We start from the raw sequence: 21,322 nt of genomic DNA, 5'->3' as shown, positions 1-21,322 counted from the left end.
CGCAGAACAAACCTCGTTTGTGGACGGCTCACGAAAATACGTAGAGGGACTACCTCGTACCGGATGGGCCGTAGTTAACCAGGATCCAAAGACAGTTGAATCAGGGCGAATTAATGGGGGGTCGTCAGCTCAAGTGGCAGAACTGGTAGCCCTCACCCGGGCACTGGAATTATCGGAAAATATGATTGTTAATATCTATACGGACAGTAGATATGCAATCGGGGTAGTACACGATTATATGACAGCATGGGGGAGAAGGGGTGTTTGCGATGGATAAAGACATAACTTACTAAATACCAGTTGATATCAGCTGTGAAAAAGATATTGGTTTAATTGGGGAAAAAAAAATAATTTGAATAGGTAAAAAACACTCTCCATTGATAATGATTTTAAATTATTAAAATTAAGTCAGTGCCGCTGGGGTCCGAGACGAACAGGTAAGTATTGAGAAACTACACCAAGACACTTCAGAGGAGGAAATAGGTATGTGGACAAAGCAAGGCGCAACGCAAGGGAAGGATAACGTTTGGAGACGAAACGACAGGGTAATGGCGCCTGAATGCATACAGAATACCTTATTGGAGTTGCATCATGGCCTGTCTCATTCAGGATGAGAGGCCATGACCGGGAGTCTTGGGAGAGATTGGTGGTGGAAAGGGATGGGGAGAGATATTGCCAAATATTGCCATCGATGCGTTACGTGCGCACAATATAATCCAGGCAGGCCCATTAAAATTAAAATGGGACACCAGCCCCGTCCACGGGGACCATGGGAACACGTACAAATTGATTTCACAGGTCCTTTGCCCCCATCCCATGGAAAAAGATATTGCCCAGTGATTATAGATCAATTTACCCGGTGGGTGGAAACTTTTCCCACACGTGATTGCACTGCCTCAACAGTGGCAAGGATATTGACTGAGCAGGTGATTCCCCGATGGGGAGTGCCTCTTCAAATGGATTCCGACCAAGGCACCCACTTCACGGAAAAATTGTAAAAACAATATGCCAGCTGATGGGCATAAAACAAAAATTCCACATCCCCTACCACCCGCAGAGTTCTGGGATGGTAGAGCGCATGAACCATACTCTTAAGAACGCCCTGGCAAAGGCCATGAAAACGTCAGGAAAAACGTGGACAGAAGCATTACCCATAATATTGATGAAGTTAAGAGCCACGACAAACCGGACAACCGGATTAACCCCTTATGAACTAATGACAGGAAGGGCGATGCAATTACCAGAGAACATCATAACAGGGGGGGCCGATGTAGGCCCATTAAAAGACAAAATAAAACGGTATGTTTTGGAACTAAGTACTCAATTAAAAGGGATGCGTAAATTAGTTAGGGACAATCAGGAAGAAAGAGACGCAGAAGCAGAGCTTACAAAGCTCCCTGAAGTCCCGTTGGCGGGAAGTCGCGTTATGGTAAGGGTCCTCCCGGGAAAACCGGGGTTTGCCCCAAAAATGGATAGGACCGTATGAGGTTATAATCAGCAGGGACACTTGTGCCTGCATCGATGTTAAGAACGGACAATGGAAGCATCGGACCCAGCTTAAGGTTTTTGAACCAGCCGTTTAGCACACGTATTAGTTGTTGTTGTTTGTCTATTTACAGATTGACAGCGAGAGATTCTTCAAGCAAGCCATACGGCCATTTTGCCTTTGACTATTTGTTAATTCTAGAGTAATAAGATGAAACTATATATTGCGATCGGTGCGATTATCATAGCTCGTGTTAGGTCCGGCCTGCTAGCTAGACCGAAACGAGAGTTACATGTGAATACCTTTTTGTACATGTCTTATGTTTATGCGCAAAATGAGAACTTTTCTAGTTGCTGGGTATGTTCGCACATCCCCATACATAGCAAAGGAGGCATCCCTTTGAGGTCAATCTCCCTTAACATTTCGGAAGTAGCAGAGTGAGTAATGCGACAAAACGGTACAGGGGAAGTAAATGATACTTGGAACCAGAGTGGGGATAAAGAAACGTAGAGATCGGGGGGTTACCTTTTGGATGCATTGACGGATGGTACCAGCCGGAATACAATAGGTCGGTACGACCCCGTTCCTGGTTTTGACCAACACCTCAGGAGTTGGAAGGCCCACCGCTGACATTTGTTTCACTAGAAACCTGACCGGTGAGGAAACAGGTTTTGTAGCAGGATACTTTAACCTCGCCAGGTGGAACATAATAGCCAGCGAAACAACAAACCAGGGGTTCTTTGAAATAGAGGGTTTGAAGAATCAGACAAGTAGCCAGGACTGGGACCCTAAGATTAGGTGGCAACGGGGGCTGAGAGAGAGATTGGGATCGAATCTAACAGCATACAATAGCACTTATTTTGTGTGCGGGCATAAGGCCTACCCCTGGTTGCCTCAGAACTGGAGGGGGTCCTGTTATTTGGGATATGTGGTCCCCTTTTGTCAGACAGGTACGTACTTTAGCAGAAGTACAGACACCAGTCGACTAAGACGAGATCTTACCCCGGTAGGTGCGCTATTTGGGGTCATGATGCTCCCGTTCGGGATAGGACGCACCATGGATGAATTACGTAACCTAGAGAGGGTACTGGAACAGATAGTTAACGACACTGCTGAAGCAATGGAGGGCATAACGGCTGAAATGGTAGCCATACGCACAAATTGCCTTAATTGGAGCGGAATGTTGCACTTACATTCCCGATAATTCAGAAAACATAACCAACCTCGCTGATCACATAAGAAGGGAGGTAAAGAAGTTATCCACGACAGCAGGAGGATCTGGCTGGTTTGACTGGCTGTTAGGACCCCCAGGATCCCCCTATCTTATGCATGGAGTAATTATTCTGGTTGTAATAATAATTACTTGCTGTCTGATTATCGGGTGTTTTAATATCTGCTGTAAAGTTATGATGGCTCGACTGATGCCAGTAGCCAGTGTAATCGCCAAAGAAGAAGAAGCACACCTGATGGAAATACCTGAAGACACCAAGGATGAAGAAACAGACGGCGATGACACCGACCACTATCTTTGAAGGGTAGCCTAGAGCTACAGGCAAGGTGGATATACGGAACATCAGGGAAGTAACATACCCCAAAGGATGAATATATGACAATATGATACTATCATTGTGGTCATCTGGATTTCGTGATCATCATCCAGGACCAAAAGGGGGAATATTGTTGGAGCGGATTTTTGCACATATACTTGACTGGTATACGGGACCAAACATTTGTTTTTATTTTCCCCTTTAATGAATTTTGTAAGGGACAATACTGATGCATTATGTTTTATATAAAAAACAGTTAGACTTCAAGGTATGCTGGCCTTGAGTTATGTAGATAGGAAAGTGAGATAATGAACGACTGGAGAGATAATTAAGTGGGATGTTTGTCTATACCGGTGCCAAAGAGTCTGCCCTTGTTTATAATGCCCTATCACAATGCAGGCTGGTTTATATAAAAAAAACTCAGCCTTGGATGAAAAGCTTTGTCTCCGATGTGATGTAAAGTGACGTAATTTGTAAGATAAAAGAACCTCACTGGAGATACCAAATTGAGTTGTGGTTCAGAGACAGGAGTCTCTAACACTTCTCCCAAAGCTTTGTCTCCGATTTAATAAACCTCTCTTTATATATTATACAGTCTCGGAAATATTTTTCCACAACACTACCATACGAAAAAAGACAGTCATCAAAATTGCAGCCTGCTACTGTAGAATGGTAAGAATTTGGGAAAATTTAAATTAAAAAAAATTATACTAAGTAGAGCTATCTCTAAAGCAGAGCAAGCAGAAGGGGAAGTGCTACAAAACTTGTACTGAACAATCAACCTCACTTATCCTTTGAAAAAGTGCCTACAAGAAATGCAGTAGAAAGGAGGCCTGTGAAGCAAAGGGTTGGTAAAACCAGAGTAAATGAGCAATGGGTGGGTTTATTAGCATGTTTTGTGAATCACTTTCAGAAGTGTTCAGGCTTGTCTCAGTATTTATTAGGTTATAAATGTAAGTTGCACCAGTATATTGTGGGGTGCTGAGGAATCAATATGATCGCTTGAAGAAGCTCAGTAAACACCTTCACAGATGTGCCCAGAGATAGCGAACCAAATATTTATCTTCTTACTGGCAGCTTTCGGAATAGGAGAAGTAGGAAGTCTATTTGAGGTCGAACGAAATAATGACGCCAAGAGCGTCAATAGGTAAAAGCAGAGCAAGAGTGCGACCAAAGGTATGGGGTGATAGCAATTGGTTGGACTCAAGAGACAAGATATTTTAATCTATCTTCATTCCTCAAATGACATGCCTCCACCATACAACATAGGCTTAGTTTGTTATGGTCTGGGTAAGCCATGTGCTGAGCACACAAGAATGAAGTTGCACATAGGTGGTGCAACACAGGGTCCCTAATCTTTGTATCACAAACATTCAGAACCTGTGACATTCAGCCAGCTCGTTCTAACCCAAGCTAAACTGAAAGCAACTCACCATTTAAAACTAACCCCGCTCCAAAATTGCAAGGATGGGCAGTTAAGATGGTGGTGTGTATCATCCCTGGAGGCCCTACCAGCTACATAATCTTCATTTTGCATCCTCCACAGTGTAGGAATTTAGCCTCGTACATATTTAGGAAAGGATAATACCAGCTATTAGACCCAGTCTTCTGGAGGCACGACTGAGTTGCAGTTAACTCTAGACAGTAATGTTTACTAAATGAATGAGCACGTGTTATTATTTGGAACCAGAGTGAGAGATCACCAGGATGCGCCATGAACAGAATGACCTTTAACCTATCCTTTAGGCACATTCCCTGCAAAATGGTTGGGAGTGTAGGATGCCTGAGCCATTCTCTTGGCTTTGCCACCGATCTGCCTTGACTGCTTACATGGCTGTGCAAGAGAACATGGGTCTCTACAAGTATCCATATAATGAAAATGATAATCGAGTTTTGTGGTGGCAGATATAATGACAGAATAACTTCTTCACCCAAATGGAAATGGGAAATGACATTAATAATTCTGGTTGAATCCCACGAACTTCCCCATCAGAATGCCAAATCAAATACAGCCAATCTACAACAAGGATTTACAGTGCTGTCATTCCAAGAGCCAATCCCCTCATTAATTACTTCACTGTTTTCTATACAAGAAAAGTTCAACGAAGTTGGGCCAGTGAGCACACTATCTGATGTTGAACTGTGTACAATTTCCAAACAGTTTGCGTAAGACAACATCGGCAGGTACTGTTCTCAACAATCCAAATAAAATAGATCACGAAAGACTGAAATGTTGAACATGAACCTGATTAAAACTAATACCAGATGTCAAAGATGCTCTAGAACATGAGGGCCAATATGAGATGGGACTAAATGGCTTAGTAGGCACCAATGCACCAACTGCTTAGATTGTGTGTCTGGAAAGGTCACCCTGGTATGATATTTTCTACCAATCAACGTCAATAGTTTAAGCTCCAGAGGAAGCAGAAAAGTACAAACCTACAGAGACTGGATTAATTAACACAATGATATTCTGTTTGGCTAATCTAACTTGTTCCCAAAGATGGCTGACGACTGACTCAAACTTCTATCAAAGTATCTTTAGCTGAGCAAAACCAAACTGGTGCTGTATTAGAGCCTAGTAGTTTATACGACGTATGAATAAGAGATCACAGGGCAGCCATGCCTATATTCAAGATCTTGTTGCTATTTTCACATGTATTCAGCACATGGTTTCCTCGGAAACTATCAAGGAAGGTTATAGTGCTACGTTGTGCGGAGGACGCAGGATAAAGGACAAGATTTTCATTCCCTCATTGAAGGGCATCAAGATTCAGTGATGCAAATAATGTACTGCAATGCAAATTATTGCTAGGGGAGTGCAAGCTCTTATTGCAAACCAAACTGGTTCTACATTCCATCCAGCAGAGCCAGTCAAATGGGTAGAAAAGATAACCGAGTGTTACCAGTAACAAGGAAAGGAAAAGATTTTATTTAAGAAGCTTCATTGATCCATTCTATTTCAGACAAGTGCAACTTATGAGCCAAGCCTTTAGTGCATTAAGTTTTAAGCACTAATAAGTTGGCCTGTTAACAAGAATTAAATTACAAGTGGTCCTGCTTAGAATGAATTCCGGTTTATAAAACGCATGTGAATGCCCAGCATTGAGTGAATGCAACTATGTAAATAGGGCATGCATATAATGAATGAATTACTCATTTATATCTAGTCTCACTGGGATGCTGGAGTTTTCACCAAGCTTCAGGAATGCAAATGAAAACAATAGTTTTATTAATGTAACAACTTTAACATGAGGCAGGTCAGAGGTGAACTTGGTGCCTTGATCACCATCTCATCTAGAGTCTGAAGCATTTCCCCAACAACTTGCATTTATATAGTGCCTTTAACATAGTAATGTGTCCCAAGGTGCTTCACAGGAGCTAATCAGACAAAAATTGAGACATATTAGGATAGGTGAATGAAAGTTTGGTCAAAGAGATAAATTTTAAGGAGCATCTTAAAGTCAGGGAGGGAGAGGGAGCGATGCGGAGGGGTTTTAAGGAAGGAATTCAAGAACTTCGGACCTGGACTGCTGAAGGCACGGCTGCGAATGGTGGGGCAAAGGAAGTGGGAATGGACAAGAGGCCAGAATTGGAGGTGCACAGAGATCCAAGGGTTGTACAGCTGCAGACGGTTACTGAAATAGGGAGAGGCAAGCCCATGGAGGGATTTGAACACAAGGTAGAGAATATTAAAAATCGAGGCATTGGTGGACCGGGAGCCAATGTAGGTTGGCGAGCACAGGGGTGAGGGGTAAACAGGATTTGGTATGAGTTAGGATACAGGCAGCAGAGTTTTGAAGATGGGAGGCCAGGAGAGCATTATAATAGTCAAGTCTGGAGATAACAATGGCATGGATGAGGGTTTCAGCAACAGATGGACTGTAGCGGGGCAGAGATAGGCGATATTATGGAGGTGGAAGTAGGCGTTCTTTCTGATGGAAAGGATGTGTAGTCAGATGGTCAGCTCAGGGGTCAAATAGAAAGCCAAGGTTGCAAACAGTCTGGGGGATGAATTCAGAGGCTGAGGAACAGAATTTGTGACAGGGCTTGATCCTCCCAATATTACATTTGAGGAAATTGTGGCTCATTCAGGACTGTATATCGGACAAGCAGTCTGTCAATAGAGACAGTGCAGGGATCAGGGGAGGTGGTGGTGCGGTAGAGCTGGGTGTCACAGCGAACATGATGTATTTTCTGATGATATCACCAAAGGGAAGCATGTTGATGAGAAATAGGAGGGGGTCAGGGATAGATCTTTGGGGGACATCAGAGGCAACTATGCGCGGGTGGGAAGTGAGCCATTGCAGTAGATTCTCTGGCTATGACTGGAACCAGGCAAGGGGCAGTCTCATTCAGCTGGATAACTGAGGAAAGGTGCCAGAGGAGGACTGTGTAGTCAGTGTCAAAGGCCGCAGACAATAGTAAAGGATGAGAGTTAGTTTACCGCGGTCTGTCATAGTGTGCGCCATTTGCAACTTTAATTAGCGTTTCAGTGCTGTGGCAAGGTGGAAATCCAATTGGAGATGTTCAAGCATGGAGTTGTGGGAAAGATGGACACGGATTTGGGAGGTGACAACTCATTCAAGGTTTCGAGAAGAAAGGGAGGTTGGAGATGGGGCAATAGTTTGCAAGGACAAAGGGGTTAAGAGTAGAGATTTTTTCTGAGGAGGTTTATGATGGCTGATTTGAAGGGGAGGGGAATGGTACCCAATGAGACGGAACTATTTACAATTATCTGTTAGCATGGGGGCCAGGAAGGGAAGTTGGGTGGACAGCAGTTTAATGGGAATAAGTTGAGAGTGCAGGAGATGGGTCTCATGGATCAGATCAGCTCGGAGAGAGTATGAGGGGTCGATGAGAGAGAAACTAGAGAAAGATGCGAGTTCAGTGCTACACAGCATGGGAGAACCTTGGAGAAAGCTTGGCTTGCTAGGACAGGGAAGGGAGGGATCCGAGAGCAGCAGCTAAATAGATGACCTCAACTTTACTGACAAAGTAAGCTCCTAGCTCCTAGCACTTGTTGGAGCTGATGGGGAATGGGAGAGGAGTTCAAGGAGATGGTTTGTAGTGGAGTAAATAAGCAGGGGATGGTGGAGGGGGATATCTTTACATTCTTAAATGATCCTGGAGTAGTGAGCAGTTTTGCCAGGGCAGAGTAAGACCCGATAGTGCTTGATGTGGTCCAGCCAGATCTAACGACAAATGGCCAAACCAACTGTGAGGCATAAACGTTCAAATTTGACTTAAAGGAGTGAAAATGGAGGCCGTTCCAAGGGTACCAGGTGGGAGAGAATAAAGGTTTTACTGGCAATAAGGCAAAATGGAGGTGAGGGTGTGACCCTGCAGAAGTATCATGGCGAATGAAGAGCCAAAGGCTAGATAGTTGAGCGTTATTGTAAGTGATTTGTGGGAAGCTTTTTTCCAGGGTCAGACATAGAAGTACAGTTGGAAAGGAGAACAAGGGTGTGAATGATGAGGGATAGAAGGAAGGGATCAAAGAAGGATTTATCTGTGATTGAGACACGTGAGATGGCAAGGCCAAAAGGGTGGCCGTGAATATGGGTAGGAGAGTTTATCTGGAGGGAGGTGTTATGGGAGAAGAGGAGGGCAGAGAGAGAGAGAGAGAGAGAGAGAGAGAGAGAGAGGGGGCAAGGCGAGATGAGATGGAGGTTGAAATCACCGATAATGAGAAATCGCTTAGTGCAGCATTTAGGGACTGGCTCATGAGGTAGCACAGGGAAGGGTGTAGTACACTTTATCTCACTGTTGCAGACAGTGACTCTCTCATGAAAAACAAAAATTACCATAGCAACAGAGACTAAGGAGTCCATAAAGTGTATCTAAGCTTGTTTTCAGTCATCTAATTATAACTGCAATTGACACAGCAAATACATTCAGAAAAAAATGAGCATATAAATTTGGTGTTCATTATATACAGGTTGATTGTATGATTAGTTTCCAATGAAAGAATACTCGAGTCATAGAAATACATCATGGGCAGAGCTTAAAGTTAAATAACTGAACAAAAATCAACAACTTGCTTATACCCTGTATAATGCCTTTAATGTAGTTAAAACATCCAACGGCTCAAATTAGACAAAGAAACTAATCCGTAAAGCTTGGAGTAACGAGGGGGAAATAAATGGTAGGATAGGAGAAAGGGCCTGTTGCAAGTTATTAAAGATAGTAAAATACACATAACAAATAAAACAGGGAAGAGGAAACCAGGTACATCATTATATTCCTGTCCCCAAACCAAGTTAAGAATGAGACACAAGAGAATGACTTCAAAAGGGAAAGATATTAAATATTTGAGCTAATTATCTTCATTGGCAGACTGCTCTAGAAGTACACTCCTCCAATCCTCCTAGGGAACGTTACACACTTCATGTGCACATGGAATTTTGCCAAGAGGTCTATATTGCAGGAGCCAACATATGAGGAAACTTTCAGTGCTACATTGGTTTTTATTAGCAAAAGGACTGAAGAGAAACGCGACCCGGGTCTCAATTCTGAAAGGCAGACGTGAAGATACAATCATACTTCAGAGTATGAGCACACTAACCAAAAGGACACTAGTTTAAAATGAACAAGCTTCGAGAAAAGACTAGCAAGTAAAATTCAGCCCACCCTTTCTCAAGTGATGGATATGTGGATGGAAGTTGATAATTTAAGATAGGAGGCGATAGGCATTAAGCTTGGGTTAGAATGATCAAATACTCCTGTCACGTTTGTAACTACAATGTAACACCACTGTATTACTGTATACACTCAACTTAGATGCAAACCTTGACCACAGGGGGTGAACTTGTGGGAGACACTCCTTACCCGATCACACAGGTATATAAAGGGAGGTCCCACGCAGGGTCATCACTTCTGGAGTCCTGTAATAAAGAGTAAGGTCACAGAGTGGCCTTGTCCCTGGAATGTGCCTCGTGTGGTTTCATGCTGTAGAGTAAGGACTTTACATTGGCGACGAGAAACGGGAATTCACAACCCACGAAAATGGCCACCGGTAGCACAGAGGAACGGTACAGTGTTGGGGAAGATTGGGACGATTTTATCGAGAGGCTTCAGCAAAGCTTCGTTACTAAAGACTGGCTGGGGGATGCAGCGGCCGACAAGCGACGGGATCATCTCCTGACCAGCTGCGGGCCAAAGACTTATGCGCTCATGAAGGACTTACTGGCACCCGAAAAGCCGGCAGACAAAACCTTTGAAGAGCTTAGCAAATTAATCGTAGAGCACCTCAAACCGGCGAGCAGCATACACATGGCTCGACACAGCTTCAACACCCACTGACGTCGTGAAGGACAGAGCATACCAGACCTCCGGCGTTTAGCCAGTCTCTAAGTTCACAGAAGCCTGCGGGGGGGGGGGGGGGGGGGGGGGGAGATGCTAAGGGACTTCTTCATCGAGGGTATCGGTCATGCAGGAATTTTTCGCAAGTTAATTGAGACCAAGGACTTGACCTTGGTAGCGGCAGCGTTGTTAGCTCAAACTTTCATGGCGGAGGAGGAAGACACGAAAATGATTTACGCGCGCAATTCTGCTTCTAACGTGGCGATGGATCAGGGAGTCAACATCATCAAAGCTACTCAGAGTCCCGCAGGCAGGCAGGGGCAGTCTGACATTTACCAGGCAGCAATAGACCCCAGAGCAGGACCTCAACAGAGACAATGGCAGGCTGAATGGACGTTCACGCCATCACAGTGGACAATGCAGCCCGGGATGGGGCCATTGACACCCACTAATGGGGTACTTAAGAGCAGTCAAAAGGACAATCAGCGTGGAATTCCTGGCCATAGTCCCTTTGTCCCCAACAATGGAAACTTTAACTCCTGCTGGAGATGTGTGGGAAAACACTCAGCCAGATCTTGCAGATTCCAACAGTTTGTCTGCAGAAACTGAAATCTCAGTGGCCATTTAGCTCGAATGTGCAGAAAACCTGCAACCAGATTTATATATGAGGCAGATGGACCAGAAGAGGGTTCTGTGAGGCAGGATGACTTGTGGGGCAAATCGATGGATGCCGAAGTTCAGCGAGTCCATGCGGTGAACATTCAGTTCATACACCAAAACGCCACCAATGATGATGAGGATCTTGTTGAACAGCATCCCAGTACGCATGGAGCTGGACACAGGGGCCAGCCAGTCACTCATGGGTGTTCAGCAATTCAAGAAGCTATGGCCACTCAGCCAGTAGACCCAAATTAGAACGCATTGAGACACTGCTAGGCAGTGCAATGATGGCTGTCACACACAATGGGTCAGTGAACCGGCTGCCATTCTGGATTGTCCCGGGCAATGGTCCCGCACTGTTGGGGAGGAGCTGGTTAGCTGAGATGAACTGGAAATGGGGGATGTTCACGCAATGTCCTTGGTGGAGCGAAGATTGTGTTCACAAGTCCTACAACAATTCGAGTCACTATTCCAACCAGGCGTTGGGATTTTCAAAGGCACCAAAGTAGTGATACACATCACCCCGGACGCCAGGCCAGTGCACCAAAGCCAGCGCGGTGCCGTATGTGATGCAGGAAAAAATAGAGAGCGAATTGGACCGGCTATTGCAAGAGGGCATCATCTCGCCTGTTGAATTCAGCGACTGGGCGAGCCCCATCATTCCCATTCTAAAAGCAGATGGCTTGGTCAGGATCTGTGGCGACTATAAGGCCATCATCAATCGGGTGTCCCTACAAGACCAATACCCGCTCCCGAGAGCGGAGGACTTCTTCGCCACGCTGGCAGGCGGCAAGTTGTTCACCAAGTTGGACCTCACTTCAGCCTATATGACCCAGGAACTGGCCGACGAATCCAAATTACTGACCACCACAAGGGACTGTTTGTTTATAACAGGTGCCCGTTTGGCATTCGATCAGCAGCTGCGATTTTTCAACGCAACATGGAAAGCCTGCTTAAATCCATTCCAGGAACGATCGTATTCCAGGACGACATCCTCATCACGGGTCAAGACACCGAGGAACACCTCCACAACCTGGAGGAGGTGCTCCGCCGACTGGACCGGGTAGGCCTGCGACTCAAAAAGTCTAAATGTGTGTTCTTAGCTCCTGAGGTTGAGTTTCTGGGCAGGAGGGTTACTGCAGATGGGATTCGGCCCACTGAATCCAAAACAGAGGCGATTCGACGAGCACCCAGGCCCTGCAACACATCGGAGTTGCATTCATTCCTGGGACTGTTGAACTATTTCGGGAACTTTCTGCCGAACTTGAGCACGTTGTTGGAGCCGCTACACATGCTCCTGCGTAAGGGCTGCGATTGGTTTTGGGGGGGACGGTCAGGAACAGGCTTTTGATCGGGCGCGAAACCTACTTTGTTCAAACAAGTTGTTGACCCTGTACGACCCCTGGGGTCGTCTGGTTCTGACATGTGATGCATCGTCCTATGGGGTTGGGTGCGTGTTGCAGCAGGGTAATGCTGAGGGTCAGCTACAACCTGTGGCTTATGCCTCCAGGTTGCTCTCTCAAGCAGAACGGGGATATGGCATGGTCGAGAAGGAAGCGTTTGCATGTGTCTATGGTGTAAAGAAAATGCATCAGTACCTCTTCAGTAGAAAGTTTGAATTAGAGACGGACCACAAGCCACTCGCATCCCTGTTGTCAGACAGCAAGGCTATCAATGCCAATGCATCAGCTCGCATACAGCGGTGGGCTCTCACGCTAGCTGCTTATGACTACTCCATCCGGTACCAGCCCGGCACTGAAAACTGCGCTGACGCACTCAGCAGGCTCCCATTGGCCACCACCGAGGGGGCAGCGAAGCAAAGCGCCAAGATGGTCATGGCTGTCGATGTCTTTGACAGTGCAGGCTCCCCCATCACAGCCCGCCAGATCAAAATCTGGTCAAACAGAGATCCCCTCCTATCCTTGATTAAGAAATGCGTCCTGACTGGGGATTGGGCACTCGCACACGGAGCATGCCCTGAGGAGGTCAGACCATTCCACAGGCGGATGGATGAGCTCTCCATCCAAGCCGACTGCCTACTATGGGGCAGCCGGGTAGTCATGCCCCAGAAGGGCAGGGAGGCATTCATCAGGGAACTCCACAGCGAGCATCCAGGCATTGTGATGATGAAGACCATCGCCCGGTCACACGTTTGGTGGCTTGGAATTGACTCAGACCTGGAACACTGGGTTTGCAGGTGCACGACATGTGCCCAGCTGGGCAATGCCCCCAGGGAGGCTCATGGGGAAGATGTTCCTCATCGTAGTAGATGCGTACTCAAAATGGATCGAGTGCATCATCCTGAATTCATGCACATCATCCACCACCATGGAAAGCCTCTGTGCGATCTTTGCAACCCATGGCTTGCCAGGCATCCTGGTTAGTGATAATAGCCCATGTTTTACGAGCTATGAATTCCGGGAGTTTATGTCGGGCAATGGCATCAACCACTTCAGGACTGCGACGTTCAAGCCGGCCTCTAATGGCCAGGCGGAACGGGCAGTCCAAATCATTAAGCAAGGTATGCTCAGGATTCAAGGACCCTCCCTACAATGCCACTTATCGTGCCTCCTGCTGGCCTATAGATCCCGCCCGCACTCGCTCACGGGGGTCCCGCCCGTAGAGCTACTCATGAAACGGACACTCAAAATTCGGTTGTCCCTCATTCACCCAGTCCTGACCGACATAGTTGAGGGCAAGCTCAAGTCACAAAACGAGTACCATGACCGTAATTCAAGGGGGAGATGTATGGAAATAAATGACCCGGTATTCGTCCTCAATCACGCCATGGGGCCCAAATGGCTTGAGGGTACTGTAATTGGCAAAGAGGGGAATAGGGTCATCGTGGTAAAACTCAACAATGGCCAGATATGCCGTAAGCATCTGGACCAAGTAAAAAAAAGGTTCAGCATCGACACGGAGGAACCTGAAGTAGACCATGAGATGGAGCTCACAACACCGCCAGTGAACGAGCAACAAGAGCGATCAGAAGAATGCACAGTCCCTGCGGTCAGCCCGGACAGGCCGGAATCATCACAGGTGACAGACACACACGTCAGTGTCCAACAACCAGAGCCCCAACTGCGGCGCTTCACGAGGGAGCGTAGACCACCTGATAGACTAAACCTATGATCCCAGCAAGACTTTGGGGGGGGGGGGGGGGGGGGGGGGAGGTGATGTCATGTTTGTAACTACAATGTAACACCACTGTATTACTGTATACACTCAACTTAGATGCACACCTTGACCACAGGGGATGAACTTGTGGGAGACACTCCTTACCTGATCACACAGGTATATAAAGGGAGGTCCCACACAGGGTCATCACTTCTGGAGTCCTGTAATAAAGGGTAAGGTCACAGAGTGGCCTTGGTCCCTGGGATGTGCCTCGTGTGGTTTCATGCAGTAGAGTAAGGACTTTACAACTCCATTGACACAAAGTGTACTGTGCTAGGGATCATGGGGATGTGTCATCTTTGGAGGGCAGCTGACCAGTGATAAACGTTCTCCATTTTTGCTCCAATCCTCAATGGGGATTGTAGTATTTATGCAGAACAACCCTTTGGAATATTAGATCAGATAGAATGCACAATTGGGTAGATGATACAGTGCCTGTCGAACGACTGGGTTTGTTGGACCAAATGGACCCGTCATTCCATGCTTCTAAGACCTTAATACAATAACTCCAACTGCCTTCTCCTATCAGAAGACTGGGCACGTGAATGGTATAAATGATCTTTACACTTATTTACTCAACATGTGACTATTGAAAATGACAAACTTTCAGGAACACATGTATTGAATAAATCATATGCATCATAGAATGGTACAGCACAGGAGGCCATTTGGTCCATCATACATGTGCTGGCTCTTTGAAAGAGCTATCCAATTAATCATCTGCACTTTTCCCTTAGCCCAGCATTTTTTTTTCCTTTTCAAGTATTTATCAATTCCCTTTTGAAAGTTATTATTGAATCTGCTTCCACCACCTTTCAGGCAGTGCATCCCAGATCATCATAACTCACTGCCTAAATGTTTTTGCCTCGTGTCCCCTTTGGTTCTTTTGCTAATTACTTTAAATCTGTATCCTCTGGCTACTAACCCTTCTGCCACTGGAAACAGCTTCTCCCTATTTACTCTATTAAAACCAGGAGCCACAAAGTACGATACTGAGGGAAATTTGAGCTAGTTGCCATGAAGCAAAAAGTCTTGCTCTGAGCCTGCCTTACTTAAGAGTGTGGCCACCAGATTGATCAGAAGCCTCTTGCACTAACCTAAAGTTCTTAAACAGGACAGTGTCACACTGATTCCTGTCTCATGGGACTATTCTAAACTATCTGAATGACAATTTCAGATGACTAATTTGATAGACAACTTGTATGAAGCAAAAGATGAGTACATCAGTTTAGACATCCAACAGTCCAAATAAACCTCTCAAACTAAATTATCTTAGATTTTTAAAAAAGCATTTTTGCTGCAACATACATTGTGTTATTCATGTATAACAGGACACAAACTACTCTACTTAAATAGAGCAGCTTTGTGTGAATACGAATTTTTACATAATTAATTCAGTAGGACTACATTGATAAGGCATGAACAAGCTTGAAAAATGAAAAGATTATGAGAGGGCTTGACAAGGTGGATGCAGAGAGGATGTTTCCACTGATGGGGGAGACTAGAACTAGAGGACATGAGGGGCCGCCAATTAAAACAGAGATGAGGAGAAATTTATTCTCTGAGGTTTGTGGATCTGTGGAATTCGCTGTCTCAGAGAGCTGTGGAAGCTGGGACATTGAACAAATTTAAGACAGAAATAGACAGTTTCTTAAACGATAAGGGGTTATGGGGAACGGGCGGGGAAGTGGAGCTGAGTCCGAGATCGGATCAGCCATGATCTTATTAAATGGCGGAGCAGGCTCGAGGGGCCATATGGCCTATTCCTGCTCCTATTTCTTATGTTCTTATGTAAAACAAGATGTAGTGATTAGGTTAGACCAACCATAGGTTTTCAAAGCTTGTAGAGTATAGGAGGAAGACAAGACTGAAAATTAGGGAGCTGCACAGCATGAGTGTCAGGGAAAGAATAGGTTAGTGTAGGAGATGATGGAATAAAGTCCCAAGTACAACACAAGGAGGATGAAGAGACCATACAGGTCACATTTGCAGTTTGGAAAAGATGGAAAGGAGTAAAGCAAAGCAATGATCACAGCAAGAAATGTTGCAAGAGATAGGGTGATGGCTAATCAAAAGGAGGATCAGCTATCAGATGACCAGCTTTTTGTGAATCCGGTTAAGGGATACAGGAAGACCGTCTCATCTCCTTGACAAGAGTATTAAGTAGTCGATGGACTAGGGCTTTCAAATAAGTTAAGAATTGCTGGGGTGAAGGGAGGAATGTTGGTATTGGAAAGAAAACTAAGCTTCTTGAAGGCAACTTCAGAATCAAGATTTTTGGTTGCATTTTGAGATAATGTTAATACAGGTTGAACCTCCCTCGTCCAGAACCACCCCTCGTCCAGCGGGTGGCACATGCGCAGAATTCCGACATGAACAAATTGAAGTCCTTCCTCGCTGCTGACTCCTGCAATCGCTGGTCTGACCCCGTGATCCCCCCAAAAAAATTATCTCTCTGCCGCACTCCAAGCCCCAAGCCAACCAGCCCCGATATCCTCTTGCTCAGTACCTGTACCATCCAATTTAACATGACCACCCTTCATTCGGAAAAATCCCTTATCCAGAACAGGCCAGATCCCGGGGGTTCTGGATAAGGGAGGTTCCACCTGTATATGAACAATGCATTGGCTGCTCTAAATCCATGTGAGAGATACACAGAAATTCTCACTTTCAAGACAAAGAAAATACATTAATTTTCCCAAAAAGCATGAAAGGAATCAAGATACTGTGATTCTGCAAGAGGAGCAAAGGTATAGTGGAGAGTGTGCAAGCACAAAACAACGCACGAGAGAAAAAAAAGAGAATGAGAATAAAGCATCAACTGGAGACAAGACAATAAAATGGACAGTCACTTCTACTTGGAAAGGGAGCTGTGCAGAGGGTCCCTGCCTGCCATATTTTGGAGATGTACAAGTTGATGGCAAATGAATCACAAACATTTAACCACAGAATTCCAGAGGTGTATAACATATTTAGGATGACTGCCAGTGGAACTACAGAAGACCAGAACTTTAAAACAAACGACTAGACTGTGAGTAGAAGAGCGTGAAGAGCACAGGACAGTAGTGGGTCTGAAAGTGAAAGTTTGATGGGTATGGTGGAGATAAAACAATAATGAACCAATGAAGGTAGGTTCTTGCCAAGATCATCTAGATAACGAGTTAGAGGACAACAGTGAGCCAAAAACAGCAAGTGTTCTCCAGTAAAAAAAAAAGGGCATTTTTAGAGTCGTATTCCCAACACAGAACAGGAGGAGGTGGCTTTATGTTTTCAGTTATGCTGCTAAGGGATGGTACTGACAGCATGGTACAGGGAGATAGAGGGAAAGGGTGAATTAATATTTTTCTTTTAAATGTTAAGTTTTACGGTGGACTTGACAACAAAAGTGGACCTATCTGCAAAGCTTTTAGAAAGTTACTGCGCTGTACTTCAAAAGATTTAAAAGTTTGTGCTTTAGAAGCAGATTTACCTTGTCTGCTATAGCTTGGGGAATAATTCAGTAGTGATGGACAGGTAAATTCCTGACTCAGGCACATTTTTCTATAAGTATACTAAGCTGAGTTTTAATAGAAGCCAAGTCCAAGTCTTACCTCCTGTTCCGGTGTTGTAATAATAGGTATATCCTTCAGGTGAGAGGCCGTCCACCCAGATATTTGCTTTATTCTGCTTTGTACCACGTTGTGCATCAGAGACCTTTACCGCTGGTTTTTTCTCAGTTGTGCTCGATGATGAAGAAGCTAAGAAGGCAATGAACTTGTTACTCGGTTAAAGAATTTAAAAGAATAGAAGGTGTCCCAATTTTTAAAATATTCCTTTTTTTTTTTTAAATACTCGCCAAAAGGGTTTTGAATGCTAGCAATTCTAATTTTTATTTGTGTCATTATTAAAACCCCGTACTCGTTTAAATTTTTTCACTGCAAAGATTACTTTCACATAGGATTTCCTGCAGTTTCTGTCTTTAAAGCAAATGGCTAGTCAGTTGATCTCCAGGATCAAGACTCCACATTTAGAATTCCATCTGGTTCCTTTCTTATTTCTTCAGGGAAATTATCTCACTCTTGGGGGTTGGGTTGGGGAGCGAGAAGGGGAACACATTGGGGATACCATTAAAAACCTTTAAAATTGTTGGGACTACCCTGGCCGCGATATACCGGCCACCACGTACAGCACGAGCGTGCCCGCTATACGCAGTGGGGACTGTACTCATCCCCCCATTATGTACAGTAGGGGCCAAAATATGTTTTTATTCATAATCCTTCACAACTCCATATGCCCTTCCTCGGTGAAGAATTCGAATGATTCAGGTTTCGAAAAGATAAACATTAACACCTGGAATGCTGCGTGCAGTTTTGGTTTCCATATTTACGAAAGGATATACTTGTTTTGGAGGCAGTTCAGAGAAGGTTCACAAGGTTGATTCCAGAGATGAGGAAGTTGACTTATGAGGAAAGGTTAAGTAGGTTGGGCCTCTACTCATTGGAATTCAGAAGAATGAGAGGTGATCTTATCGAAACGTATAAGATTATGAGGGGGCTTGACAAGGTGGATGCAGAGAGGATGTTTCCACTCGAACTAGAGGGCATAATCTTAGAATAAGGAGCCGACCATTTAAAACGGAGATGAGGAGGAATTTCTTCTGAGGATTGTAAATCTGTGGAATTCTCTGCCTCAGAGAGTTGGGACAGAAATAGACAGTTTCTTAAACGATAAGGGAATAAGGGGTTATAGGGAGCAGGCAGGGAAGTGGACCCGAGTCCATGATTGGATCAGCCATGATCGGATTAAATGGCAGAGCAAGCACGAGGGGCCAAGTGGCCTTCTCCTGCTCCTATTTCTTATGTTCTATGTTCTTATTAAGCTGAGGCTAAAATGGACCAGTGAAAGTGAATGCACCAATGATCAGACAAATGGAAATCTTCCTTACAATTAGTCTCTCTCAAACTTTTAGAGCACTTTTGAGAATACAAGTAGTATTGAGGCTATACTAAAAGTATGCAAGGCACCAACTATTGAAAGGAAATTAGTGTGCAAAAGAGTAGCTCACAACTTCTGTCACTGATATGGGAATTTAAAACGAAGAATGCAGCTCGCACAATGAAGAACAGCATCCAATGCAAATATGGCAGCACCAAACTACACAGACACACAATGCATCTTGCAAAATTACAATTCAAAAACACAGGACCAGAGGCAGTTGTAACAAAACTACCTTAAGGAAAGGTATCTCTGTTAAGTTGAGCTGTGTTTCAGTCAGACTGTCCTTTTAAAGGCCATTCAGTCGAACTTAATCCATGTGAAGTATATTAAATAGACACTTCTTGAGATCAATTGGAGGTTAATTGCTGTTTGAAGCAAGTGGCTATTTAAAAAAGTGAAGCAGTAATACCACCGCTCCTCACAAGCCTACCTGAAGGAAATGCCAAACATTCCCTAAAACGGAAGTGGAGAGAGGGAAAAGAGGGGAGGAAATGAGAAGAAAATTTAAAATTGTCATATCCCTTAACTTTGAGGCAGTCATTCTTTTTTGTGAATAGGAATTTTCTGAGAGATATACTGTGTGAATGACTGTCTAAGTATTTTTTGATTCGTTGTTTTACAATGATATGAAATGTTACCTCTTCAGAAAACACAGTAAATTTCTCAGCTAAAAATGGGCAAAATTGCACCAGGATGTGCATTTACACCAAGCTGCTTATGTAAACAATAATTGAACTCTTATTTTATAATATGAACGCCATATGTCAACATTTCACCGACAGTTTGATAACGAACCAAATTACTCAAAATGCTTTTTGAAAAACTTTCATCTGCCATTCTCCCTCCAATTGAAATTTCTAATAAAAAAATACATATTTCACAATAAAATAATTACATTTATCCAATTAATTGTCTTTTCAGTTTCTTTGGTGCCTTGTCATCTTTGTAGTACAGATATGAGAAAAAGCAGCAATTTCTGTCAGCAGTAAACTGGTGGCTGTACTGCTGGTTATATTGCATGATATATTCCAAATTTGTAACTTGGACCCCTATAATACTGGCCACTTTTTCCATTACTTAATTAGCGATTCAAAATGACCTGAGATCTTATATAAAATTCTCAAAGAAACCCTGACTTTTGTAACGAAGACTTAAAGCTACCTGAAACATTTACTCCAAGTCGCTTCAGATCTTCCTGATAAGCTTTCATAGCTGCGTTCTCCATCTCAGCAAATTCCTTTGCTGCCCTCTCCTCTTCTTTTGCTTTTTCCAAACTTTTCTTTTTAATCTGGAAACACAGGTGAACATGCTGTTCAGAACCATCCTGGAAGGGGACATGTGTGTACGACAGATAGAAAATGGAAAATACAGATTGAGGGAAACAAGCAGATACCTCACTGATTTTCCTGGCCACATTTTCTTGGTGGTTCTTTCCTCTCTCGTGAAACTCAACACTCTGCAAGAAACATTTGAGAAAAATAATGATAACCCAGTTGTTAAAAATGTAAGTAAGAACTTCAGTGTTTAAACACAGGACGGTAAAACATATCAACCAATACAGATTAACTTTCAGTCACAACTTGGAAATGGATGCTTATTGCACATCCTTCCGCATGTTAAAGTTCACGTCCATGCCTCAGATCCATACAGGAGGGCGGGTATTACTACAGCCCTGTAGACCATGTGTTTGATGATTGATTTGAGGGCCTGGTCTTCAAACACTCTTTTCCTCAGATGGCCGAAGGCTGTGCTGACGTACTGGAGGCGATGTTGAATCTCCGCATCAATGACTGCCCTTGTTGATAAGAGGCTTCCAAGATATGGGAAATGGTCCACGTTGTCCAGGGCCGCGCCGTGGATCTTGATGATTGGAGGGCAGTGCTGAGCGGCGGTGACAGGCTGGTGGAGGACCTTTGTCTTACGGATGTTAAGGGTAAGGCAACGCAAAGAGCATGAAGAGGCCAAGCGCAGGCAGCGGAAGGAGCGCGCAGCAAACCAGCCCCACCAACCCCTTCCCTCGACGAATGTCTGTTCCACCTGTAACAGAGTCTGTGGCTCTCATATCGGACTGTTCAGCCATCAAAGAACTCACTTTGGGAGTGGAAGCAAGTATTCCTCGATTCCGAGGGACTGCCTATGATGATGAAAGTTCATATACAATGTGTATTAC

The 21,322-nt window shown here is 44.5% G+C and overlaps 1 protein-coding gene across 3 annotated transcripts in view; it reads right to left on the bottom strand.

Moving 5' to 3' along the window:
- Positions 1–21,322, bottom strand: part of wbp4 (WW domain binding protein 4) — a 66,900-nt gene that overhangs the window by 33,133 nt on the left and 12,445 nt on the right. For all 3 annotated transcript variants that reach the window (XM_070894175.1, XM_070894174.1, XM_070894176.1), the window contains exons 3-5: positions 20,546–20,608; positions 20,314–20,440; positions 17,766–17,912 (exon numbers count right to left, since the gene is read on the bottom strand). In XM_070894175.1, coding sequence (XP_070750276.1) covers positions 17,766–17,912; positions 20,314–20,440; positions 20,546–20,608 — 337 coding nt within the window. The remainder of the gene's footprint in view (positions 1–17,765; positions 17,913–20,313; positions 20,441–20,545; positions 20,609–21,322) is intronic.

Source organism: Pristiophorus japonicus, chromosome 11, assembly GCF_044704955.1.
Source record: "Pristiophorus japonicus isolate sPriJap1 chromosome 11, sPriJap1.hap1, whole genome shotgun sequence".
In the NCBI taxonomy this organism is placed as follows: Eukaryota; Metazoa; Chordata; class Chondrichthyes; family Pristiophoridae; genus Pristiophorus; species Pristiophorus japonicus.
This window is presented reverse-complemented; position numbering and strand designations above follow the sequence as displayed.